The 20023-nt window shown below is 38.6% G+C and overlaps 1 protein-coding gene across 1 annotated transcript in view; it reads left to right on the forward strand.

The window, feature by feature from the left end:
• The window catches only part of LOC120867416 (centromere protein P), a 236777-nt gene that overhangs the window by 41170 nt on the left and 175584 nt on the right, over positions 1-20023 (forward strand). Inside the window, exon 4 of the mRNA XM_040245881.1 lies at positions 1635-1723. Within this exon, the coding sequence (XP_040101815.1) occupies positions 1635-1723 (89 nt within the window). The remainder of the gene's footprint in view (positions 1-1634; positions 1724-20023) is intronic.

Here is a 20023-nt window from a genome sequence, read left to right on the forward strand (position 1 = left end):
TTCACTTTTCACTTTCCTGCGTTGGAGAAGGAAATGGCAACCCACTCCAATGTTCTTGCCTGGAGAATCCCAGGGACGGAGGAGCCTGGTGGGCTGCCGTCTATGGGGTCGCACAGAGTAGGACACGACTGAAGCGACTTAGCAGCAGCAGCAGCAGCATTAACCCTCAGCAAGAATCTGTTTAGTTCCTCTTAGCTTTCTGCCATTAGAGTGGTATCCTTGAAAGGATAATGTACCCCAGTGTTCATTGCAGCACTGATTACAATAGCCAGGACATGGAAGCAACTTCAGTGTCCATCGACAGAAGAATGGATCAAGGAGATGCAGTACAGTGGAACATTACTCAGCCATAAAAAGGAGGAATAATGTCATTTGCAGCTACATAGATGGACCTAGAGATTCTCATACTGAGTGAAATCAGATAAAGACAAATGTATATCAGTTACATGTGGAATCTTTAAAAAAAATGATACGAATGAAATTATTTACGAAACATAAGTAGAGTCACAGATGTAAAAAACAAACTTATGGTTAATAAGAGGAAGGAGGAAAGGGATAAATTAGAAGATTGGGATTGACATGTTGTTTAGTCACTAAGTTGTGTCTGACTCTTTGCAGGCCCATGAACTGCACACTAGGCTTCTCTGTTCTTCACTATCTCCCAAAGTTTGCTCAAACACATGTCCATTGAGTCAGTGATACCATCCAACCATCTCATTCTCTGTCGCCTTCTTCTACCCTCAATCTTTCCCAGCATCAGGGTCTTTTCCAGTGAGTCGGCTCTTTGCATCAGGTGGCCAAAGGATTGGAACTCCTACTTCAGCATCAATACTTCCAAAAAATATTCAGGATTGATTTCCTTAAAGATTGACTGGTTTAATCTCCTTGTTGTCCAAGGGACTCTTAGTCTTCTCCAGCAAAACCATTTGAAAGCATCAATTCTTCAGCACTCAGCCTCCTTTTTGGTCCAGCTCTCACATCCATACATGACTACTGAAAAAAACATAGCTTTGGCTATATGGACCTTTGTTAGTAAAGGATATCTCTGCTTTTTAATACACTGTTTATGCTGTCTAGATTTGTCATAAGTTTTCTTCCAAGAAAAAGTGTCCTTTAATTTCATGGCTACAGTCACTGTCCACAGTGAGTTTGGAGCCCAAGAAAATAAAGTCTTTCACTATTTCCATTTTTTCCCTGTCTATTTGCCATGAAGTGATGGGATCAGATGCCCTGATCTTAGTTTTTTGAATGTTGAATTTTAAGCCAGCTTTTTGACATGTATAGACATTTTACATATAAAATGGATAACTAATAAGGACTGTAGCACAGGGAATTCTACTCAGTATTCTGTAATGATCTATATTGGGAAAGAATCTTAAAAAAAAAAAAAAAACTGTGGATGTCTGTGTATGTATAACTGATTCACTTTGCTGTCCATGTGAAATTAGCACAACATTATAAACCAACTGTACTCCAATAAAAAAATTTTTTTTAAGTAACCCATATTTGGTTACTTTTCCTATAACTTAGTGACATTTCATTTGGCGTATTTTGAAAGTAGTTTTTTCTCCTTATTTAAAAGTTGATTATGCTTTGATACAAAAAAAAGCTTTATTTATTTGTTCTTATTTTAGGATAAGGAGAATTTATCTTCTGTTATTACTGACCTCAGCATAATAATGGAGCCCACTGAATATTCAGAATTAAGTGAATTTGTGTCGAGGTAAGATATTTACTTCTTTTTATAAAGATATTTCTTTCAGCTTACAATTTTAAGTTTGCCTGTTCTTTTTCTTGATAAGTAAATATCAAACAATCTCTAAAAGCATAACACCAGTTTTGGTCCTGATACGTAGGCACTGTGCTAAGGGGGAGCATAACATCTGTGAGCAACTGACAGGAGGGCAGAGTGACTGGGGGAGTGCGGGATAAGATGCAGTTAGCAATGTATGTAAGGTCCACATTATGCATTTTGGAGCTTGACCATAGTCCTATGACAAATGTGAAGGTATGGAAAGATTTTAAACAGAGCCTAAATGAGGCAAAATTTTGACATCTGGGAAAGGATTGTTCTTGATGTTGCAGGGAGATGGGATTTAAGGGCTGCAAAATTGGATACAGGAGGATCAGTGACTAGCCCATTAAAACAGTTCAGGGAAACAGAAATTTGTAGTTTGGACTAGACTAATGGTGATTGAGATAGAGGACTGCGTAGATGGGGAATATTTAGGAAGCACCATTGAATAGGCATGATATTGGTTGAAAAAGAGGGGTCAGGAACCACTGACAAATGATAATTCCTTGATGATGGTGATTGCATTTGTTGAGATAGGAAGAGTTGCAAGAAGAGCATGTCAAATGAGATTGTGGCTTCAGTTTGGACATGTTGAACATAAGTGACTTTGAAACACTAAAGTAAAAATAAGAAGTAGGCAGCTAAGAAGAGATGTAAGTAGTAGATATAAACACTGGGGTTTTCTCCCGGTGGGTAAGGTTAAAACTTTGAGCAAGAATGAGATTGCCTGTCTGAAACTGAACCTTGGAGAATTCTAAAATGTATGTTGAATAGACTTGAAGGATCCTGCAAAGGATTTAGAAAACTGAAAGATGGGAGGGCAAACCAGAAATTTATTGTTGACCTTTGACAATTGGATTGACAATTTTTCTTACACATCTTTAAAGAAATCCTTCCAGTGTCTACTGGAGTACATAGGTTGTGAAAAGAAATCTGCTATATTGTTTTTGTGTATGCATGCATTTTTGGGGCTGCTTTCATATCTATTAATTTTTTTTTTGACAGTTTGTGCTATTTCTAGGGAGTGTTTATGTGAACATTTCTAGCCATATCTTTTCAGGTACTTTTTCTGTCCTGTTCTCTTTCTTCTTCTCCAACTCTGATTACTTATATGTTAAAACATTTGATATGTTATCTTCACGTTCTGAAGTCCAGTTTGCAATGAGCTCACTGAAGGGATTTGTCATCTCTAAAGTTAAACTAATGTTTTTTTTTTTTATTTCTAGTGTTTTCATTTGATTCTTAATTTTTTCTCTCTGCTTAAATTCCCTATTTTTTCATGAATATTATCTAGCTTTCTTACTAGATCTTTTAATCTATTAATCATAGTTCTTTTTTTCTTTAATGTCTTATTATGGAAATTTTCAAATATAGGTTCCTACTGCTTTCCAAAAATAGACCGTTCCTATGAAACCTTTTGTAAGCCAAATAGCGTAAAGCAAAGAAGCTGTTACCTCTGGACAGTTTTTGCTAATAGATGTGTAGAATAAATCAAGATATAGCACAGATAGTCACAGACACAGTTCAGAGTTTGATGCTGAGATGCTGAGTGTGATTTCTGGGGAAGGAGCTTGATGGTACCAGTCTCGCTGCTCAGGGTGCATGTTGGCTTGCTGCAAAACAAACCCTGAATGCTGTTTTCACCTTTCACCATTTTTTGTAAAAGTGAAGATTCTTTTCAGATTTCTTTTGATTAGCAAAAAGAGGTAATAATGTAGGTCTTTGGTAGAAGTAAAGTGGTGTGAGTCTTCCTTGCTGGCTCAGTGGTAAACAATCTGCCTACCAAAGCAGAGACATGGGTTCTGGTTTGGGAAAATCCCACATGCTGTATAGCAGCTAAACTCGTGTACTACAACTATTGAGGGTGTCCTCTGGGGCCCAGGAATCACACCTACTGAAACCCACGTGCCCTAGAGCCAGTACTCCACACGAGAAGCCATTGCAATGAGAAGACTACACACTGCATTGAGGAGTAGCCCTTGACCCCTGCAACTAGAGAAACGCCTTCATAGCAAGGAAGACCCAGCACAGCCATAAATAAAAGACAAGTGAAAGTGAAAGGCGCTCTGTTGTGTCTGACTCTTTGTGACACATGGACTATACAGTCCATGGGATTCTCTAGGCCAAAATACTGGAGTGGGTAGCCATTCCCTTTTCCAGGGGATCTTCCTGACCCAGGAATTGAACCAGGGTCTCCTACATTGCAGGCAGATTCTTTACCAGTTGAGCTACCAGGGAAGCCCCATAATTAAATAAATAATTTAAAAATAAAAAGTAAAGTGGATTGACTCAAATTTTTGAGAAGTGGAGGAATACATGGATCTATAAAAATAATAACATAATTAACCTGCAGCTACATTACTTTGCCAACAAAGGTCCGTTTAGTCAAGGCTATGGTTTTTCCAGTGGTCATGTATGGATGTGAGAGTTGGACTTTAAAGAAAGCTGAGCACCGAAGAACTGATGCTTTTAAACTGTGGTGTTGGAGAAGACTCTTGAGAGTCCCTTGGACTGCAAGGAGATCCAACCAGTCCATCCTAAAGGAGATCAGTCCTGGGTGTTCATTCGAAGGACTGATGCTAAAGCTGAAACTCCAATACTTTGACCACCTCATGTGAAGAGTTGACTCATTGGAAAAGACTCTGATGCTGGGAGGGATTGGGGGCAGGAGGAGAAGGGGATGACCCAGGATGAGATGGCTGGATGGCATCACTGACTCGATGGACGTGAGTCTGAGTGAACTCCGGGAGTTGGTGTTGGACAGGGAGGCCTGGCATGCTGCAGTTCATGGGGTCATAGAGTCGGACATGACTGAGCGACTGAACTGAACTGAACCCATTAGGCACTTTCAGCAATTATAAATATTTTGTGACTCTTATTTTCATCTTTCTTACATGTTTTAAACTTTGAATTTAGAAATAGACTCACAAGAAGTTGCAGTAAAAACCATATTTAAGGAGACTGAGAGTCATAGCATCTTATATAATTGTAGTGTATTATCAAAACCAGAAAATTGATATTAGTAAAATTCAGAGAGCTTTCGCAGATTTAAATCTACAGTTCAGTGGTATTAAATAGATTCATAATGTTATACAGTCATCATCACTCTCCATCTCCATGACTCTTTTCATCTTGTTAAATTGACACTCCATACCTGTTAAACATAGCTTCCCATTTCCTTCTTTGCCCAACCCCTAGCAGCCACTGTTCTTATTCTTTCTCTGTGATTTTAAATCATAGTTATTTTAAAGCCATATCTGATATTATCAACATTTGAGTCATCTTTGAGTTCAATTCTGGTGACTACAGAACTATTACTATTAGTTACCATTAACTAATAATAATAATAATATTACTATCACTATGTTACTATTGTCACTATGAACTATTGTCTACAGTAGTTCATCTTTTCTTGAATTTCTTTGTCTCATAATTGTTTTATTGACTGATGGACATTTCAGTAGAGACTGAGACAAATAGTATTTATGCCCAGAAATGGGCACATTTCACTTATCAGTTTGTTAGTATGGGGTTTAATTCAAGGTAGTCAGCAGTTGAGCTGGTTTGGGATTTTTATTTCTTTTATTAACTTTAGTCACTAAAGATTTCAAATTCTTCCAACAGTGAATTCAAACTCAACTTCAAATTTAGTTCTTCCTTATGTTTGGAATAGAGTTTAGGGAGCTGGAAGGTTTTCATCAGTGTTCTAGCTTCACTCTCAACTTCTAGTAATTTCTATACATCTGTATCTCAGAGGGGAATGTTTCTCCCTGCACTTGACACTCTCCAGCAGTAGGTGTTGATGCTTGTTACCTGGTGCTAGGCTCATGGTGGAAACAAAGGGAGATCTATATTCCATGGTTCATCCTTAGTGTTGGGCAGATCCTATGGACCTGCACCTTCAGTTCAGTTCAGTTCAGTCGCTCAGTCGTGTCCGACTCTTTGCAACCCTATGAATCGCAGCACGCCAGGCCTCCCTGTCCATCACCAACTCCCGGAGGTCATTCAGACTCACGTCCATCGAGTCAGTGATGCCATCCAGCCATCTCATCCTGGGCCATCCCCTTCTCCTCCTGCCCCCAATCCCTCCCAGCATCAGAGTCTTTTCCAAGGAGTCAACTCTTCGCATCAGGTGGCCAAAGTACTGGAGCTTCAGCTTTAGCATCATTCCTTCCAAAGAAATCCCAGGGCTGATCTCCTTCAGAATGGATTGGTTGGATCTCCTTGCAGTCCAAGGGACTCTCAAGAGTCTTCTCCAACACCACAGTTCAAAAGCATCAATTCTTCAGCGCTCAGCCTTCTTCACAGTCCGACTCTCACATCCATACATGACCACAGGAAAAACCATAGCCTTGACTAGACGGACCTTAGTTGGCAAAGTAACGTCTCTGCTTTTGAATATGCTATCTAGGTTGGTCATAACTTTTCTTCCAAGGAGTAAGCGTCTTTTAATTTCATGGCTGCAATCACCATCTGCAGTGATTTGATTGGGAAAACTGGTTTTCCTGCTCTTCCCAGTGTAGCCTAACTCAGCCTGGGTCTGGGGTTGGTCTTCGGTGGGAGAGAGTTCCTTGTCCTCCCTACCCCCACTCCTGTGGTGACAGGATTATGCTTGGTTTTAGTGTAGGATCCTGCACCCCAAAGGTTTTGTACCCCTCCCATGAAACAGAGGTATTTAATTTCTGTCCCTCTTTACAAAGCAATGGATCTTTATGTAACCTGAGTGTTTTTTGCCCTTCCCCCAGGGTCAAATGGGTTTGACTTTTATTCCTCCCTTGGAAAAATGGGTTTTTTTTTTTTTTTTGCATTGCTTTCCTGCTCCTTCTTTAGCAATTTAAAGTTTTGGCTTCCTACCAGAGAAAAGTTCTGGCTTCATTTTGAACCCCAGCAGCAGCTGATCACCTCTTTGTGCTTGTGCCACTGAGGGCAGCTCTTGCTGGACTCCTGCCATGATCTTTCTGGTGGAGTCCTTTTGTGCCTGGGGTTCCCATCTGTTCCAAAATGACATCCACTCCACAATTGTCCTTTGAGAATTCACTGAAATTTTAGCTAATTTCTTGTTACCCACTTGTATGGTGGCTCCTTCCCTCCCCTGTGTTTAACCAAGGGTGAATAGTTTATGTGTCCTGTTTCTCCTTTGAGGAAGAAAAGTGTTAATTTATTTGGTTGCCTTGTGATTCAGATCTTTGATGGGCTCAAGAAAGATTATGAATTTATAGATTATTCAGATTTTCCATGATTATGGACCTCTCTGCAACTTTTTACGTTTTTTGTAGAAGTGGTTCAGTTTTAATTTTCTCTGATTCTCAATCTGGAATTTGGGATATACTATGTTTTTATCTTCTGTATCCATCTTACTCTTTATATTTTCTGTCCCGAAACTTCATATCTTTCTGCTTATTTCTGATTGTTCCTCAGGTATGTATTTTGGTGCAGTAATTATTTCTTCATTTTCTGACTAATCTTTTTTAAAAAACAATTACTGGAGTGTAGTTGATTTACAATACCAGGCTCTTCTGTCCCTGGGAATCTCCAGGCAAGAATATTACAGTGGGTTACCATGCCTTCCTCCAGGGAATCTTCCTGACCCAAGGATCAAACCCACATCTCTTGCATTTTCTGCATTGGCAGATAGTTTCTTTACCACTAGTATCACCTGGGAAGCCCATTTTATATATAGTCGTGTGTATCTCCTGAGAAGGCGATGGCACCCTGCTCCCGTACTCTTGACTGGAAAATCCCATGGATGGATGAACGTAGTAGGCTGCAGTCCATAGGGTTGTGAAGAGTCAGACATGACTGAGCAACTTCACTTTCACTTTTCACTTTCATGCATTGGAGAAGGAAATGGCAACCCACTCCAGTGTTCTTGCTTGGAGAATCCCAGGGACAGGGGAGCCTGATGGGAAGCCATCTATGGGGTTGCACAGAGTCGGACACGACCGAAGCAACTTAGCAGCAGCAGTAGCAGCAGCAGCAGTGTGTATGTCAATCTCAGTTTCCCATAATCTGCTCCTAAACCCCTGTCCATTGAGTCTTTTTTAAAAAATTGAAATATAGTTTATTTACAGTGTTAAGCCAATCTCTGCTGTACAGCAAAGTGACTCGTTATATACATATATACATTCTTTTTTATATTCTTTTCCATTATGGTTTATCACGGGGTATTGAATATAGTTCTCTGTGCTTTGCATTAGGACCTTGTCCTTTGCATCTACTAACCAACTCCTAGTCCATTCCTTTCTGCCGGGGTCCTGCCCCGGTTGGATCCAGGGTATCCGAAGTGTGACGGAGTTGGTGAATGAATGAGTGAGTGAATGAGAGAGGAAAAGCTGATATTCCTTGGTTTACACTGAAAGCTAGTAAAGTCCCAGACAAGGGACTTGCTGTGTTCACATAGGCCGCAGGCGCCCTCCTGGTCTCCCGAGGGAGTGAAGACACAGAGTGCCTTCCCGTTCAGATCTTAGAAGCCCAGGCAGGAAAGTGAACGCAGAGAGCCTCTGTGCTCCAAGGGATCAGCCTGAAAGAGAGAGTAAGAGAGAGAAAAAAAGAAAGACACGGGGGAACCAGGCTTTCGTGGAAACTGGTCCCGGTCCGTCACTTTATTTTTCAGGGAAGCTTTTATACCTTGACTTGTACATAAAGGGAAATAAAAGATGCAAAGTCATACAGAGTCAGCCCAAACATTACACCTGTTTGTCTTTATCAAAACCAGGATTTTTTCTGCATACTTTTCCCATAAACAATGTTGTGTACATTATCTTCTGGCCTTGGAGGCCTGTGGACATTTTATGACCCTCTTTTGATAAAGGCTGCTCAACCAGAAAACTTATTTTCCCTTGAAATGTTTTTTCTTTATACTGTGTCAGCCACAGAAAGTATTAAACAGAGTTACATTTCTCAGGGAGCAAAGGTGCAGTGAGTTATAACAAAGAAAGAACCAATTATCTCAAAGGTCTGATGTGGTTAATTCCAAGGCTATTGCTTGTTTTTCTTAAATTCCAACTACATTAACTATTGCACTCCCAGGTGCACAGTGGATAAGAGATATGGGAACTTAGCAGCAAGCATTGGCTAAACAGTGAAATCCTACACCAGCACTACTCTAATAGCTTTTAACTCTTTGAAAGGCTCTATATTTTTAGAATGTTTTAGGCTTCCTGTGCCTCTCACAGTTGGGAGGCTGTGAATAATCACATGTGTAGCTTTAAGAGTCTGGATAAACCTGCCAGGCAAGCTAGAATGCTAACAGGGGGGTTTGAATTGAAATACTCCTTTCATGCCCAAGAGACTTATTAGCTAGAGCCCTAAGTTGATTTTCTCCAGAGAAAGGTGGTCAGGGATAGCCCCCTGTTAATGTCAGAAGAGTTGGTGAAAGGCACAAAATAGTAAGACAGACAGATTCTGGTTTTGGGGTAGATGCTCAAGCAGGTCCAGGAGATCCCTCAAGTCCTGATCCGCCTTGCTCGTCAGGTCTCTTCCACGTGACCTTGTCATGGGTGGGATCTCCTGTGCTGCCTCCTGGCACCTTTCCCTCCCCTCTCCCACTTGGCAACTGCAAGTCTGTTCTTTATGTTTGTGAGTCTGTTTCTGTTTTGTAGATAGGTTCACTTGTGCCATATTTTAGTTCCCACATACAAATGATATCATGTGGTATTTGACTTTCTCATTCTGACTTACTACACTTAGTATTATGATAATCTCTAGTTGCATCCATATTGCTGCAAATGGCATTATTTCATAATTTTTTGTGGCTGAGTGAAGGAAATGGCAACCCACTCCAGTGTTCTTGCCTCGAGAATCTCAGGGACAGGGGAGCCTGGTGGGCTGCTGTCTATGGGGTCGCACAGAGTCAGACATGACTGAAGTGACTTAGCAGCAGTACTCCCTTGTATATATACATCACATCTTTATCCATTCATCTGTTGATTGATATTTACATTGTTTCTGTGTTTTGGCTATTGTGAGTAGTGCTGCTATGAACATAGTGGTACCTGTATCTTTTTTTTTTTTTTAGATGCATTCTCATTTATTTATTTTTGGCTCTGCTCTGTCCTCACTGCTGTGTGCGCTTTTCTAGTTGCGGCATGCCAGTCAACTCTCTAGTTGTGGTGTGCGGGCTTCTCATTATGGTGGCTTCTCTTGTTGTGGAGCACAGACTCTAGGGTGCGCCAACTTCAGCAGTTTTGGCTCTCCCATTCTAGTGCACAGGCTCAATAGTTGTGGCACACAGGCTTAGCTGCTCCACGGCATGTGGGATCTTCCCAGGTAAGGGATCAAACCCATGTCTCCTGCATTGGCAGGCAGATTCTTGACCACTGAGCCACCAGGGAAACTCCCATGTATCTTTTTTAATTATAGTTTTGTCCAGGTATATGCCTAGGAATGGGATTGCTGGATCATATGGTAATTCTATTTTTAGTTTTCTGAGGAACCTCCATGCTGTTTTCCACAGTGGCTGTACCAACTTATATTGTCACCAACAGTGTAAGAAGGTTCCCTTTTCTCCACACCCTCTCTAAGGTTTGTTATTTGTAGACTTTTTAATGATGGCCATTCTGTCTGTTGTGAGATGGTACCCCTTTTAATTTTGATTTCCATTTCTCTAATAGTTAATGATGTTTGAGCCTCTCTTCATATGTATTTATCCATGTTGTTGTTTAGTCACTAAGTCATATCTGACTCTTGCAACTCTGTAGCCCACCAGGCTCCTCTGTCCATATTCTTGCTGGATTTCCCAGCAAGAATACTGGAGTGGGTTGCCATTTCATTCTCCAGGGGATCTTGCTGGACCCAGGGATTGAACCCACATCTCCTGCAGTGACAGACAGATTCTTTATCACTGAGCCACCAGGAAAGCTCTTTGCTTATTCATTGAGTCTATAATTTCATTGACAGTACTTGTCATTTGTAAAAGTTCTATGTGTCTGATTTTCAATTTTTCTTATCTTTTTTAAAAATAATCTTTTTTAAGTTATTGCTTTTCCATGTAATTATTCTTGGTGATCTCCTCACTTGTATATTCCAGTAAAGGAGATAATTATTGTTTCAGGTTGTCTAATCAAGTATTAAAGCCGTGCACTCACTGATCTTTTAACCTCACTGTCAGGACCAGTCATTCCTCAAAGTTCTCTGTGTGACTTCTTTCATAATTTTTCTCTTTTCTCTTCTTACTTCCTTTTCTGTCTTTCCTTTCTTCCTCTCCTTTTTGCTTCCTTCCTTCTTCCTCCCCTCCCTCCCTCTCTCCTTCCTTCCCTCCTTTTTTCTCTTCTTTCATAATTTTTTTAGTACATTTCAATTATCATGCAATAAAATTCACTTTCTGTCATAGAAGTCTTTTCAATTTAGCACAAATGTAAATTCATAAAACTGTCACTATAATCAGAATAAGGAACAATTCCATAATACTAAAACGCTCCCATGCTGACCTTTTTAGATATGACTATTACTCCTCCTCCTAGGCATTGACTATCTTTGGTATGTTCTTCATCAGTAGAATTTAGCCTTTTCCAAGTGGGATCACATGGTATGTAAACTTTTGAGACTAGTTTATTTCACTAAAGCTAATTCCATTGAGATTAATTCATATTTTTGTGTGTATCAATAGCTTTTTCTTTTATTACTGAGTAGTATTGTATTACATGTATATTCCACAGTTTGTTTATCCATTTACTCACTGAAGGACATTTGGGTTGTTTCTAGATTTTGCTATTATGAATAGAGATGCTCTAAACGTTTGTGTGAAGGGTTTTGTGTGAGCCTAAGTTTTCATTCCTCTTAGGCAAAGATGGGCAAACTGATTCACAGACCATTTGCTTATTCTTTTTTAAGAGTCAGGTCAATTTTATTTTATTTGGCTGTGCACCATGTAGCATGCAGGATCTTAGTTCCACAGCGAGGGGTCAGACCTGTCCCCCCTGCATGGGAAGTGTGGAATCTTAACCACTGGACCACCAGGGAAGTCCCCAGCTACCTATTTTTATAAGAGAAGTTTTATTGAAACTCAGCCATGTCCATATCTTAAGTATTGTCTGTAGTTGCTTTCATTGTAAAATACCAGAGTGAATTAATTTTACAGTGTTATAATACAGACCCCATTGTCTGCAAACTTGATGTATTTACTATCTGATGTTTTAAGGAAAGTTTACTGATTTCTGCTCTAGGATGAATACTTGAAAGTTGGACTGTTGGGTCACGTGATAAGCACATGTTTTGTTTGTTCTAAGAAATTGTCAAGCCATTTTCCAGAGGCTTTTACCATTTTGCATTTCCACCAGCAATATTTGAGAGTTCCTTGTGCTGTGCATGGTCTCCAGGACTTCGTATGCATTTATTTTTTAATTTATCTGTTCTAGTAGAAGTGTAGTAGAATCTCATTTTCCTGCACTTTTTTTTTTCTTATATTGCTTCTTTAGGTTGTTTCTCACTATTGTTTTGAGAGTTCTTCATATATTCTGCATACCTGCATACAAGTCCTTTATCATATATGAAATTTCTAAATATTTCTCCCATTTCCATAGCTTGTCTTTTCATTTTCTTAACAGGATCTTTCAAAGAGCACAATATTTTGGTTTCAAGATCACAGTTTGCCTTTATTTATTTATTTTTTGCTCATGTTTTGATATGATGTCAGAAAACTCTTTGCCTAGCCTCAGGTCATGAAGGCTATCTTCAAAATCTTTAGAAATCTTTATATTTTTACCTTTTACATTTAAATCTTTGATTTATTTCCATTTAAGGTAATTGTTGATCTGTTTGCATTGGGCTCTACCTAGCAGTTTTTGTTCTTTGTTTTTTTCTTGTATTTTTCCCTTCTGTATCTTTTCTGGATTCTTTGAATACTTTTTAAATTTCCACTTTAATCTTTTTTCTATATCTCTTACATATTATACTAATATATCTAAATGTGTATTATGTGTATAATATATATATATATAACTGGTTGATATAGGGATCACCATCTATTTAGAATTAATATTTTACCATTTCAAATAGAAATTTTGTACTAAAGAGTTCCTTTTACATGCCTATCTCTTCATATTATAGACATCATTTACTTCTACATACATTTTAACCCCATCAGATAATATTATAATTATTATTTTCTGGGTTTTAATATATTTTAGCAATCTGATATATCTAAGCAGATTTTTATGATTTGGGTTGTTTTTATTTATTTCTCATATTACCAATTTCCCTCTAGCATCATTTCCTTTTGAGTAGGTTGAGTTGGACAAATTCTTTTCATTTTCTTTCTAAGAATATCACTATTATACCTTCATTTATTAAAGATATTTGCACTAGATATTGAAATCTGAATTGACTTCCATCTGGCCTCCATGGTTTCTGTTGAGAAATCTGTTTTAATCTTTGCTACTCTATGTGGCATGTGTCTATTTTCCTCTAACTGATTTACGACGTTTTCTTTTTAATATTCAGTAGTTTGGTTATGATATATTTAAGTGTGGATTTCTTTGAGTTTATCCTCTCTGGTTTTTCTGAGCTTCTTGAATTTGTAAGTTTGTATCATTTTACCTAATTTGGCAAGTTTTCAGCCATTATTTTTCCAAATTTTTTTTCAATCAACATTTTTTCTCCTTTTCTTCTGGGTCTCTGTCAACATGCATGTAAAATCTTTGGTATTGTCCTACATGTCCCTGTGGCTCCATTAATTTTGTTTAATTTTTTCCTTCTATATTATTCTGATTAGATTGTTTCTGTGTACTCACTACAATCAGGATATTAAACACTTCTATCAATGCAAAAATTCCCTTATACTGTTAACCCATGGCAAAACCTGCTCTGATCTTCATTACTACAATTTTTCGTTTTATGAAATGTCAAATAAATGAAGTAATATAACCTTTTGAGATCAGCTTCTTTCCTTAGCAATGCCTTTTAGATTCATCTCTTTTTTCATTTCTGAGTAGTATTCTGTTGTATGGATAATATTTTATTTATACATTCATCTACTGGAGGACATTAAGGTTATTTCCAGTTTTGGTGATTATGAATAATACTGCTCAGTAGAGGTTTTTATGTGAATTTAAACTTTCTTTTTTCTAGAGTAAAAACCAGAAGTGAGGTGGGTGGGTCATATGATAAAAATATGTTTAAATTTATAATAAACTGCCAAATTGTTTACAAGAGTGACCATGCCAATTTGCATTCCCACCAGCAGTGAATGAGAGTAACTGACAGTATTTTAGTGAATTAATTTCTGATAATCATTTGATTTTAGACCTAGTATTGGGCACCCAAGATGGACGGGTCATGATGGAGAGTTCTGACAAAACGTGGTCCACTGGAGAAGGGAATGGCAAACCACTTCAGTATTTTTGCCTTGAGAACCCCATGAAAAGTATGAAAAGGCAAAAAGATAGGACCCTGAAAGATGAACTCCCCAGGTCAGTAGGTGCCCAATATGCTACTGGAGATCAGTGGAGAAATAACTCCAGAAAGAACGAACAGACAGAGTCAAAGCAAAAATAAACGCAGCCGTGTGAAGGTGACTGGTGATGGAAGTACAGTCCGATGCTGTAAAGAACAGTATTGCATAGGAACCTGGAATGTTAGGTCCATGAATCAAGGCAATATGGAAGTGGTTGAACAGGAGATAGCAAGAGCAAGCGTCGACATTTTAGGAATCAGTGAACTGAAATGGGTGAATTTAACTCAGATGACCATTATATATACTGTTGTGGGCAGGAATCCCTTGGAAGAAATGGAGAAGCCATCATAGTCAACAAAAGAGTCTGAAATGCAGTACTTGAATGCAATCTCAAAAACGACAGAATGATCTCTGTCCGTTTCCAACGCAAACCATTCACTATCACAGTAATCCAAGTCTGTGCCCCGACCAGTAATGCTAAAAAAGCTGAAGTTGAACACTTCTATGAAGACCTGCAAGGCATTCTAGAACTAACACCCCAAAAAGATGTCCTTTTCATTATAGAGGACTGGAATGCAAAAGTAGGAAGTCAAGAAATACCTGGAGTAATAGGGAAATTTGGCCTTGGAGTAAAGAATGAAGCAGGGCAAAGGCCAACAGAGTTTTGCCCAGAGAACACACTGGTCATAGAAAACACCCTCTTCCAACAACACAAGAGAAGACTCTACACATGAACATCACCAGATGGTCAGTGCTGAAATCAGATTGATTATATTCTTTGCAGCCAAAGATGCTCTATAAAGTCAGCAGAAACAAGACATGGAGCTGACTGTGGCTCAGATCATGAACTCTTTATTGCCAAATTCAGACTTAAGTTGAAAAAACCAGGGAAAACCACTAGACCATTCAGTGATTTGACCTAAATCAAATCCCCTACAAGTATACAGTGGAAGGGACAAATAGATTCAAGGGATTAGATCTGATGGACAGAGTGCCTGAAAAACTAGGGACAGAGTTTTGTGACATTGTACAGGAGGGAGTGATCATGACCATCCCCAAGAAAAAGAAATGCAAAAAGGCAAAATGGTTGTCTGAGGAGGACTTGCAAACAGCTATGAAAAGAAGTGAAGCGAAAGGCAAAAGAGAAAAGGAAAGATATACCCATCTGAATGCAGAGTTCCAAAGAATAACAAGGAGAGATAAGAAAACTTTCCTCAGTAATCAATGCAAAGAAATAGAGGAAGACAATAGAATGGGAAAGACTAGAGATCTCTTTAAGAAAATTAGAGATACCAAGGGAACACTTCATGCAAAGATGAGCACAATAAAGGACAGAAATGGTATGGACCTAACAGAAGCAGAAGATATTAAGAAGAGGTGGCAAGAATACACAGGAAAACTATACAAAAAAGATCTTCGTGACACAGATAACCACGATGGTGTGATCACTCACCTAGAGCCAGACATCCTGAAATGTGAAGTCAAGTGGGCCTTATGCAGCATCACTTTGAACAAAGCTAGTGGAGGTGATGGAATTCCAGTTGAGTTATTTCAAATCCTAAAAGATGATGCTGTGAAAGTGCCACACTCAATATGGCAGCAAATTTGGAAAACTCAGCAGTGGCCACAGGACTGGAAAAGATCAGTTTTCATTCCAATCCCAAAGAAAGGCAATGCCAAAGAATGTTCAAACTACCACACAATTGCAGTCATCTCACACATTAGCAAAGTAATGCTCAAAATTCTCCAAGCCAGGCTTCAACAATACGGAAACCATGAACTTCCAGATGTTCAAGCTGGATTTGGAAAAAGCAGAGGAACCAGAAATCAAATTGCCACCATCCGTTGGATCATCGAAAAAGCGAGGGAGTTCCAGAAAAACATCTATTTCTGCTTTATTGACTTGCCAAAGCTTTTGACTTTGTGGATCACAACAAACTGAAAAATTCTTCAAGAGATGGGAATACCACCTTACCTGCCTCCTGAGAAATCTGGATGCGGGTCAAGAAGCTACAGTTAGAACTGGACATGGAACAATATACTGATTCCTAATAGGAAAGGAAGTACATCAAGCCTGTATATTGTCACCCTGCTTATTTAACTTATATGCAGAGTACATCATGAGAAATGCTGGACTGGATAAAGCACAAGCTGAAATCAAGATTGCCAGGAGAAATATCAATAACCTCAGATATGCAGATGACACTACCCTTATGGCAGAAAGCAAAGAAGAACTAAAGAGCCTCTTGATGAAAATGAAAGAAGAGAGTGGAAAAGTTGGCTTAAAACTCAACATTCAGAAAACTAAGATCATGGCATCTGGTCCCATTACTTCAGGTCAAATAGTGGGGACCAGTGGAAATAGTGACAGACTTTATTTTTTGGGCTCCAAAATCACGGCAGATGGTGACTTCAGCCATGAAATTAAAAGATGCTTGCTCCTTGGAAGATAAGTTATGACCAACCTAGACAGCTGATTAAAAAGCAGAGACATTACTTTGCCAACAAAGGTCCCTGTAGTCAAAGCTGTGTTTTTTCCAGTAGTCCTGTATGGATGTCAGAGTTAGACTAGAAAGAAAGCTGAGCACCAAAGAATTGATGCTTTTGAACTGTGGTGCTGGAAAAGACTCTTGAGAGTCCCTTGGACAGCAAGGAGATCCATCTAGCCCATCCTAAAGGAAATCAGTCCTGAATATTCATTGGAAGGAATGATGCTGAAGCTGAAACTCCAGTACTTTGGCCAGCTGTTGTGACAAACTGACTCATTTGAAAAGACCCTGATGCTGGAAAAGATTGAAGGCGAGAGAAGGGTATGACAGAGGATGAGATGATTGGATGGCATCACTGACTCAATGCACGTGAGTTTGAGTAAGCTCCAGGAGTTGGTGATGGACAGGGAGGCCTGGTGTGCTACAGTTCATGGGGTCACAAAGAGTCTGACACAACTGAGCGACTGATTTTTTTTTTAAGTTTAAAATTTTTATTCCAAATTTTTCTTTGTGCTTACTTTATCCTTGCTTGAGAAAGACACATTTGGAGTTACTTTACTTTTTTGACTATTGCAGTTGCAATTGAAATGCACCACTGCCAACATTTAGTGAAGGAAGTTCATAACATCTGTTTCACATTTAGTGAAGTTTTAACTGTGCTTGGGAAAAATAGATAAAATGCAATAATTCCTACAGCTATAAGAGCCAAAACATGCATGCTTTCTTTCTCTCTCTCTCTCACCCACACACACACACTTTCTAAAATAGTATACTATGGATATATAAAATGGGAGTGAGGGAATTGTGACTTAATCCACTTTAAATACAGTTCTTTTAAAAAGTTATGTAACAAAACTATCTTTTTCTTTTTCTCTTTTTCTCCAAGTATCGTGTGTGTGTGTTTAAACTTTAGGCATTGTAGTTTTTATTTTTTATTTCTTGGCTCACTCCAGCATCACATGATTGCATATTTTTTGCTCCCTTTCTTGATGAAGATCAAAATGTCTTACCAGTTTGGCCTTGTAAGCTCTAATGAAATAACTACTGCTTTTTATAGGTTTCCCTTGATGGTTCAGTGGTAAAGAATCCTCCTGCCAATGCAGGAGATTCAAGAGACTCAAGTTTAATCCCTGGGTCAGGACGATCCCCTGGAGAAGGCAATGGCAACCCACTCCAGTATTCTTGCCTGGAAATTCCCATGGAGAGAGGAGCCTGGCGGACTTCAGTCCATGGGGTCGCGAAAGACTCAGACATGACTCTGTGACTGAACAACAACAAGTGCTGTTTATAAGCCTTTGTTCTTTGGAGAGTAATTTCATCTTTCAGACATTAGAAAAGTATTAATAATATTATTATTTTTATTGTCTATCTGATATATTTTAACTACATAAGGTAACTTTTAACAGTCTACTTAGATTTAATACTTCACCACTGTAGGTACTGTCTGGAAATACTTATAGCCATATAGATCTCTTTCTCTCTCTTCATGTTATAGATTTTATATGAATTACATTCATATGTATCCACTGAAAACCCCATCAGACAACGTTATAGTTTTTACTTTTCAACCATGATTTATGACTTAAGGAACTAAAAAGTGGTAGACTGTTATATTTAACCAGGTTTTTACCATTTCTGTTGTTCTCTTAGGTACTTTGGTGTGCAACCTAAGAATAGAGGTGTTCTCTTCTGTACTTATAGTGCAGTGAATGAGTCTATAAATTGACGTTTTTAAAAGTAATTTCTGTTTTTTTGTATTTATTTATTTGGCTGCATCCAGTCTTAGTTGTGGCACACAGGATCTTTGTTTCTTCCCGTGGGATCTTCCGTTGCAGCGCACAGACTCTAATTGTGGCATGCAGACTCAGTAGCTGCAGTGCAGGAGTACCAGAGTGTCTGCGGGGTTGGTTGCTCCATGGCATGTGGGATCTTAATTTCCCAACCAGGGATCAAACCCACATCCTCTGTATTGCAAGCTGAATTCTTAACCACTGGACCACCAGGGAAGTCCTCATAAACTGACATTGATATAATACTTTTATCTATTTTGCCATCCATATTTCAGTTTGGTTAGTTGATCTAATAATGTCCTCTCGTGTTTTCTTTTCCTCTGCAGTACATGATCTAGTCTAGGGTCAAGTATTCCATTTAGTTGTCATGTCTTATAGATTTCTTTAATCTGGAACAATTTATGAGCACTTTATGACTTTGCCATCTTTACAAAATATAAGTCTTTCACCTCCCCCCTGCCCCAGTCCTGCCACATATAGAATGTTTTTAATTTTATCTTGAATTTTTTCTCATCAATTGCTCTTATGTATTCTTAGACAAAATACTGTATAGTTGATATTTTGTCTTTTTCAGATATGTTACTCAAAGGTGATGTTAATTTTAATCATCAGCCAAACTGTTACTCGATTCTCCACTATATCATCACTGCTTTTTCTTACCTCACAACTAATAGGCAGTCTATGGGGAGACACTTTATGACCATGCAGATGCTACTCCTCATTAAAATTTCTGCCTATATATATATAGCACCACCTGGTGATTCTTATCCGATCTTCTCTTTACTATGATTGCAAACTGATGATTTTTCAACTCCAGCACTTCACTTTACATTTCTCAATAGACATTAGACCTTGCTTAAGAAATAAATCTTCCTTCACCCTGTGTATGTGTACATATGTGTACGTATCTATTTATTATAGATATTTTATCATTCTTATTTTTTTTAAGATGTATAATTCCTTACTCCTATATTTTTGAACCCTTCCTTACATTTTTGCATAAAAAGACTTGCCAGTCTTAAAATATACCTCTTCTGCCCCAGAATGAAAATTTAAAAATAAATAAATACATATGTGTTGAATGGGTATTATGTACTTTGTTCCATATTAGTCTCTCATAATACAGTTGAACAATATTAGATGGTGATAAGTGGTATCAGGGATAATAAAACCATGCCCTCCTCCAAGTAATCTTCCCAACCCAGGGATTTAACCCGAGTATCCTGCATTGCAGGTGGATTCTTTACTGTCTGAGCCACCAAGAAAGCCAAAAATAATATAATTGAACAATATTAGATAGCAATAAGTGGTATCAGGGAAAATAAAGTGGGATGGAAAATAGGGAGTATACATGATAAGTGAGAGCTATTCACTTTTAAATAACGTGGTCAGGGAGGGCTTTATTTAAAAGATATTGTTTTTGTTGTTCAGTCACTTAGTCATGTCCACCTCTTTGCGACCCCATGGACTGCACAACACCAGGCTTCCCTGTCCACTATCTGTCGGAGTTTACTTAAACTCATGTCCTGTGATCCCATCCAGCCATCTCATCCTTTGT

This window comes from Oryx dammah, unplaced genomic scaffold (genome assembly GCF_014754425.2).
Source record: "Oryx dammah isolate SB20612 unplaced genomic scaffold, SCBI_Odam_1.1 HiC_scaffold_1, whole genome shotgun sequence".
Classification (NCBI taxonomy): Eukaryota; Metazoa; Chordata; class Mammalia; order Artiodactyla; family Bovidae; genus Oryx; species Oryx dammah.